The sequence below is a fragment of the Chiloscyllium plagiosum genome, chromosome 35 (genome assembly GCF_004010195.1).
Source record: "Chiloscyllium plagiosum isolate BGI_BamShark_2017 chromosome 35, ASM401019v2, whole genome shotgun sequence".
Taxonomy (NCBI): Eukaryota; Metazoa; Chordata; class Chondrichthyes; order Orectolobiformes; family Hemiscylliidae; genus Chiloscyllium; species Chiloscyllium plagiosum.
In genome coordinates, this window is record NC_057744.1 from 39,659,190 (window position 1) to 39,667,550 (window position 8,361).

General features: G+C 42.3%; 1 protein-coding gene across 1 annotated transcript in view; it reads left to right on the top strand.

Moving 5' to 3' along the window:
- The window catches only part of LOC122540532 (zinc finger protein 385D-like), a 75,268-nt gene extending 72,647 nt beyond the window's left edge, over positions 1–2,621 (top strand). Inside the window, exon 8 of the mRNA XM_043676396.1 lies at positions 2,376–2,621. Coding sequence (XP_043532331.1) covers positions 2,376–2,573 — 198 coding nt within the window. The 3' untranslated portion in view covers positions 2,574–2,621. The remainder of the gene's footprint in view (positions 1–2,375) is intronic.
- The last annotated feature ends 5,740 nt before the right edge of the window (positions 2,622–8,361 follow it).

An 8,361-nucleotide genomic window follows, 5' to 3' on the forward strand; every position in this document is an offset into this window, starting at 1 on the left:
CTACTGCGGACAGCTGAAACTGACAACCGGAAGCGGCAGGGACAGGCCACTATAAATGCCGGAGGAAACACCACAGAAGCGCTTCACAGGAGGCTCCCAAGCACTGAGGATGTCACCTAGACAGGGGACGAAACGTTTGCAACAAAAACTTCCAGCTCGGCGAACAGAACCACAGCAAGTGTTTGCTAAATGGGTGTTGGTTACTGTAATGAAGCTCTGAAGTTTAGAAGAATGAGAGGTGATCTCATTTAAATAAACAAGATTTCAAAGTGGCTTGACAGGATCAACGCGGAGATTGATTTCCCCTGACTGAGCAGTCTAGAACATAGGAACACATTCTCAGGACAAAGAGCCAATCATTCAGTGCACCAATTAAGAGAATCTGGAATGGGCTGCCTGAAAGAATGATCCAAGGCAGATTCAATCATGTCATTTTAGGGATAATTAAAAAGGAAGAATATACAGGACTGTATGAGAAGGCAGGATGTGGCCCTGGGTGAGTTACCCCTTCAGAAGATCAGTACAGAACACAATAGCTCTAAGGGCTTCCTCTTCAGATGTAAGAATTCTATGACATTATACGTATTAATTATGTATTAATGTAATAATTTTTCATTACAATTGGTAAAATGGAATACACACCTTCAATAATTCTTGTTATTTGGAAAGAGTATACCTGAGATGAAATGGTCACCATGCCCTCCAGTTGTCTCCAAGAAAAAGTCTCGCCTCAGAAAGCAGCTAATCAACACATTGTTAGCAGTTCACTTGTTTCAGTAACTGTATCAGAAATGGACAATGGTCCCAGAGGACAGTGTGCAGTGATGGAGCTGATCTTTGAATCAAGTCTGGGGCCTTGTTGGGACAAAAACAGAAATTGCTGGAAAAACTCTGTAGGTCTGGCAGCATCTATAGAGAGAAAGCAGAGTTTATGTTTCAAGTCGTTCTTCAGAAGGATCTGAAGCAGAGTCACTGGACTCAAAACATTAATCTGCTTACTTTCCAAGGTGCTGCCAGGTCTGCTGAATTTCTGCAGCAATTTTGTTTTTTGTTTCAAATTTCCAACATCTGTGATTCTTTATTTTATTTTATTGACCTGTTGGGATGGACTGGCATGCCCCAGCAAGGAGAGTGGTGACAGGTTAATGAAGGAGAAACAGAGTTTTTATCTTGATGGAGATTTTATTGGGCACTGGTTGCATGACCAGGTGGTGCTCTCTCCCAGCCTATCCACCTTGCTGAACAATGGGCACAAAGTTGGTTTGGTGCTCATGGCTGTCATCCTGCCTGAGGGGAGCATAAAAATTTGGTAATTAGCCATTGTCAGAATCCTCTATTCATATTATAACTAGGATGAGGTGCAGGATCTTTCATGTAACTTTGACAAAGGACCCTAATTATACTAATTGTAATCACTCCATTAAGCTCTGTAATTTGCTCCCCACACCTCCCCATCTCTCAACTTCACTTTCCCCCCTTTAAAACTAACCACTCTTGATCACTTGACCTAAAAGCTCCTGGTGTGCCTCAGGATCATATCTTGGTTAATTGTGTTCCTATGAAGCACCTTGAGTACTTGATAATGTTAAAGGTATGATAGAAGTTGTTGTCTTTGGGCTAACAGATGAGAATCATTCAGACCTTCTGCTCCTTATTTAATGCTATCAGGAAAATTTAAAAGCATTTTATCAGGGACTCAGATTCACAGAGCACAGAAGGAGACCATTCTGCCCAATAAGCTTGTGCCAGTTCTTTAAAACTATTGAATTAATCCAACTTACTCTCTTTTATCTCTACTCCCTGGAGTTTCTGTCTCTCAAATATTTATTTAATTCCCTTCTGAATGCTATTATTGAAAGTGCTTCTTCACCCCAACCCTTCAGGCAGTGCATTCCAGATAACTATAAATCACCATGAAAAATAAGCTCCCTGGCCTCTGCCATCTCACCCTCTGCTTCTTTTTGTTAATTCTCTTCGAACTGTGTTTACTGATCCCTCTACAATTTTCTTTTTTTTTACCTATAAAAACAATACATGATTTTAAACTGCTACGTGAAATTTCCTCAAAATATTCTATTTTCTAAAGATATCAATTCCAGCCTTGGAGTGAAGAAATTGACAATTCCCATCCCCATTTCCATTCTAGCAAATCCCTTCTGCATCCTTTGGAAATGCTCAACCTCCTTCCCAAAGTGTGATGCTCAAATTCAGACACAAAGCTTCAGGTGGAAACTTATCAGTCAGTCAGCTCCATGATCAATAACAAAGTAGACTGTTTAAACTAAAGATTAATGTTTTGTTGTTTAATATTTACAAGGATAAGATATTCCAATGAAGGACTTTTCTTATTTCATCAGATGTTTCTGCCATTTCAGAATGAGCTCCAGGAGTCAGTAGAGGCCGGATTCCTGCCCAATCCCTTGACTCCTGCAATGACAACAGTCTTATCTACACTGCCTCTACGTCCGGCTGTAGCTCCCACCATTTTTCAGGCACCACCAATAACACTACTTCAAGCAATGCCAGGGCCGGTTCGAATCTTCCACAGACCCATCCTCTTTACCCCATACTAATTCAGCGAAAGCAGCAGCTGTCTGCCATATGAAGTAATTTTTTAATGACAGCCAGCAAATCAACTGTGTTTGTGAACAGATTGTGAACAAATAAAAGTTTCTCGTTGTAAGCTCATGGACTCCATTAGTATTTCTTTGGGAGACTAAATAGCTTCAAAATACACAACAATACAGCGAACACCGTGGTGAAATCTAAATCATGTTTTCCTTTCTGTAGTTTGTGGAATTGTGTTGAGAAGCCATCTCAGAGATTGGGGTTCCCAAGGAGAGGATCATTAAGTTCAGAACTCACAAAGACAGATTCTCTTAAAGGGGTTGTATATGCATCTTCACAGACAGATGAAGGCCTGAGAGAGGGTGCAAAAGCACACTTCCTCACTCCCCATCTGCAATGACTCAGATAGAATACTCCCTGGATGAGTCCAGCTCCAAGAGAACCTTGATGCCAACCAGGACAAAGCAACATGAATGGTCATCACCACCTTGGCAACCTTCACTTTTCACTCCCTTCACCTCCAAAGCACAGAGCAACAATGTACCGCACTAAGCTCACTCCAACCTTTTACAACAGAAAAGTAAAAAAAATCCCCAACTTTTGAACCAAAATGAAACTCCAGTGACTCGAACAAATAAACAAACAGAAACAAAAATGGGTTTTCTTGACTCTGCCCTGCCAACCATTCTTAGGACAGGGACAGCAAGGGGTAAAATGTGGAATGAAAGCCTTCATGGCTCATCCAGCCAGTCAAAAATTGAACCAAAAGGAAAATAAGACTACCCTCTTCCTGGGGCAACAAACCGAAAACAAATACAATTCAAAAGGCAAAATGAAAAGTTTCATTATGGAAACAAAAAGATTTATTGAATTAAAACATTATTGTTCAGGTTTATGATTCCCTCCGGTCCCCACAGCACTCATTGGTCATGAATGGCCTCAACTGTACTGGGGAACACTGCGGATCCCTGCTCCAGGGGCACCCAAGCGTGACTGTAACTGCAAACGAGGGGCAGACAATTAGGAACAAGCTCCTCCTCTCTCACTGTCTGGGCATGTTAATGGCCATTTTGGCCAGGCCCAGGACCGAAACCATGAGAACTCTCAGAGACTTGCCCATCCTCCCCACATTGGGTGCCTGTAGTTCATAAACATGGTGCTGAAGTGCAAACAAAATTTCAACAGTAGCCCCTTCAAAAAACTAAAAAGAGCCTGAAGACGAATGCACTCGATCTGAAATTGGAAGGCTGTCTCCTTCATGCCACAGAATGTGCATGTGGTCTAGCACCCTGTAAATATGCTAGGTTGCCAGCAGCACTCTCCACTCCAGATCCCCAAGTAAGAGAGGGCCCTCCACTGGGGACCTCTGCCTCTGGAGGACAAACGTCACACCAAAGCATGTCTGGGTTGCAGGTGGAGGCACAGCAGTGGAGAGTGTGCAGCATCAGCCCATTCAGGTGATGCCTCTGTGCCATTTGAAAGGAAAGTAGGAGATGTCTCTGAGACTGCTCAGATTATGGGGCACTGCATCACAGGAGACAGCCAACAGTACAGGGACAATGTAGAGTTCTGGACAGACAGGGGTCAGCTCACCTGGAAGCCCGTCACATGCCTGAGCCGCCTTGAGGTGTCAGAGCGGAATACATTGACCATCAGGCTCCAGATGACTCAGATCACCAACCAGAGGTGGACCGATGTCCTCATGACCAACTCTGCTGGAGTCATCCAGCCCACTTCTCTGCTATCCAGCACATCCCTGACCCTGGTCAGCCCTACATCCTGAGCTCTCTCCTTTCTTGGCCAGCGCAAACCATGTTTGAGGAGGAACTTGTTCCTGAGCAGAAGCTCCATTGGGGGAAAGTCTGATGTGAGCCAACCATATTCCAGACTGTAATCAGGTCCCGACAGAAGACAGAAAGTTCTTTGCAGAAGACCGGAGGCTAGGACCACTACAAGAACAGGAACTGCGTGCCTGATGGAAGAAATACATCTTCAAGGCACACTACATAAGAGGAGGCTTGACATAAAGGTATCGCTGCAGAGTCTGAAGATGGTAAGTCACTACCGGTGTGAAAGCACACCAGCGCCTAACAACTCTCCTCAAGCAGGAGTCCCAGATCCGCAGCAGTGACCCTGTGTTGTCTCTTGTCCCCAAAAAAGCTCCCCCAGGGAGGGACCAAAGTGGCCAGCCAGTATCACATGGTGGCCACCAGCTGGTTTATGACTAGCACTCGCATCTGTAGAACAACACGATCAGTGGTCCTGTCCAACGTGCTAGGTGACACCTAGTCCTACTCCAGGATGTCGCCACCATCCCTACAGGACAGAACAGGCTGGAATCTTTTTCCTACAACACAATCCCTCGAATATTCTTCAGACAGGTGAGCATAAATCTCTTGTGCTTTATCAGTTAATTTACTTTGCATAGATAAGGTCAATCTGTTTTTGACCACCTCATTTGGGTTTCTACCTTCTCAAAGGACATAAAACTTGCTTCCATGTCCTTCTGTTCAAATTTAGCAAAGTCTGAACAACCTTAAACATTTCCTGACTGAACAGTGGATTACGACTAGAACTTTACTTTTCCAAGTCATCCCAAACCTCTGGTGTAAAAAGATCAAAAACAAACAAAATTACAGCACAGGAACAGGCCCTTTGGCTCTCCAAGCCTGTGCCAATCCGGGTCTTCAATCTAAACCCCAGAACGGATGCTATCGTGCTCGCCTCTACTGCCTTTACTGGCAACACGTTCTATGCACCCACTACCCTCTGTGTAAAGATCTCTCTGTACACCAATTTCCTCCAGGGCTTTTCTATTTATGTATAGCTTGGTCTTGAATTGGATCTTCCAAAATGCATCACCTCTCATTTGCCTGGATTGAACTCCATATGCCATTTCTCCATCCAACTCTCCAATCTATCTATATTCTGCTGCATTCTCCGACTGTCCCCTTCACTATCTACTTCACCAATCCTAATGTCATCCGCAAGCTTGCTAATCAGACCATCTCTACCTTCCTCCAGATCATTTATGTATATCACAAACAACAATACAGGTCCCTGTGGAACACCACTGGTCACATTTCTCCACTTTGAGAAACACCCTTCCACTATTATTCTCTGTCTCCTGCTGCACAGCCAGTTCTCTCTCTATCCATCTAGCTCATACACCCTGAACCCCATGCAATTTCACTTTCTCCATCAGAATACCATGAGAAACCTTATCAAACACCTTCCTGAAGTCCATGTATATGACTTCTACAGCCCTTCCCTCATCAGTCAACTTTGTCACTTCCTCAAATAATTCTATCAAGTTGACAAGATATAATTGTGGTAAAAACAAGGACTGCAGAAATCAGAGACTAGATTAGAGTGGTGCTGGAAAGCATCCGAGGAGCAGGAAAATTGATGTTTTGGGCAAAAACCCTTCATCAGAAGATATGATGGTGTCTGCTGCATTATTTTTAATTTGAATTCCCGTTCTCTCTTTTTCTTCTCTTCTCTCTGCCCTTTCTTTCTCTTCCTCTGCCAGTTGGAATTCCAATATTTTAAGTAATAAATCTCTTTGGAGTTCTGTCTTTAATTTTCTCTATTTACCAGAACTGCAATTCAAGTTTCACTGATACATCAAATGTAGCAGCCAAATGAAAATTTAATTAGGCCTCATTTTGAGTATTGCTTGTAATTTTGGTTTCACACTATACAAAGGTTTTGGAAACTTTGGAGAGGGTGCGAAAGAGATTTAATAAGGATGTGGCCTGGATTGGAGTGTATTAGCAATAAGGAGAGTGTGAAAAAACTTGGATTGTTTTAACTAGAACATCAGAGACTGAGGGGCAACCTGACTGAAGTATGTAAAATTGTGAGAGGCATGGATAGGATGGATAATTGTAGTCTTTTGTCCAGAGTGGAAGAGTCAAATATTCAGGGGCATAGGTTTAAGCTGAGAGGGGGAAAGTTTAAAGGAGATGCATGAGGTAAGATTTTTAAAGTGAGCGCTGTAGGTGCCCAGAAAGCATATACAATAACTTAGTTTAAGAGACACTTAGATGACGCATGAACATTCAGGGAATCAAAAAATGTGGACCAAGTGTGAGCAGATGGGATTAGTTTAGAATGGCATCATGGTCGGTGGAGACATGGTGAGCTGAAGGGTTTATTCCTGTGCTTTACTGTTCTACGTTCTTTGTACCACATCTACCTCCTACTTCCATTACACAGAATCACTTCCCTATTAAATCTATACGGCTGGCTTCTAAAATTGCTCTGCTAACTTTATTTTCAATCTGCTGGCTAACTTTGCTAGTTTAGTTTTAATTGTACTCTATAGCAGTACCAGGGAAACTTCTGACACTTTCAAACAACCTTTAACAATTTCCAGTACCATCTTAAATATGTATCCAAACTTGGTGTCTGATTGCCGACTCTAAGTACTAAAATATATTTCGGCACTCCAAAATCCCAGGCAAGCCCCCAGTTATGTTATGACATAGTGATAGACAGACCTCCTAACGCTGTATTCACACCACAGTAAAATTAAATTATGCAATGGCCCTTAAAACGTACCCCAACTATTCCTAACCAGACTTTTGTATAACCAGTACCAGAGTTTGTGAGTAACCGATACCTGACACAAGGTATAGATGCTTGAACGCACACACCAACAGATCAAGAAAAGCTTCTTCCCTGCTGTTATTAGACTGATGAATGGACCTCTCTAACTTCAAGTAATGTTGATCTTGCTTTGCGCATCTTCTGTGTAGTTGTAATCTTTTATGCTTTGCTCCGTTTAAGCACCATACATTGTATGTCCTTGTTTGTTACTGGACTGCTTGCAAAACAAAGCTTTTCACTGTACTTAAGCACATGTGACTACAATACATCAAATTAAATCAAATAAGAGATTAAACTATTTATTAATAATATAGTAGCTTTATCAAGGCAAAGTTAAATCACATGGTCATCTAATTAACATCTATGATGTAAATCCAATCACCTTTAATTCTAACTAGCCACTCATACAAAGACAGACAGACTGACACAGCTATAGAATAAATTAAAACAAAGAAATAAAATGTAACTGGCTAATTCAATCAAATAGACATCATGTTCCATAAAATTTCAGGTATACGGGATTGTATCTTGCTTGGTTTCTGAAGACGCTGATACACTGAAGCAATTAGCTTCAGTAGGCTTTGAAGAATATTCACTTAACAATCATAACTGAGATTCTATACTCCACTATTTCAAAAAGTTTGATAATGAGAGGACAACCAGGGACAATCAAACTCCACCCTGTAACTATGAATAGCCACAATACTTTTGATTCAAACACAGTCCAAAACCTAGTTCAAACTTTCGTTTCTCCTTGTAGGGCAGGCTATCTCCCTATGAGGCCTCTGCTACCATTCAAACAACTGCCATCCTTTTGAGCATAATGTCTCTCTACTGTCGATGTGTCTGTATACCTTGAACAGAACCAATATTGCAATTAATGTTCATGCCTGGCATCATAAGCAAACATCAGCTTGTTCTCTTTTGTTTTGAAGCAAGCCGATGCTCATAATCCAAAGGTCACTTTTAACTTTTAGGGTGGCACGGTGGCTCAGTGGTTAGCACTGCTGCCTCATAGTGCCAGGGTCCCAGGTTCAATTCCAGCTGCGGGCAACTGTCTGTGTGGAGTTTGCACATTCTCCTCAGCTCTGCGTGTGTTTCCTCCAGATGCTCCAGTTTCCTCCCACATTCCAAAGATGTGCAGGTCAGGTGAATAAGCCATCGTTAAATTGCCCATAG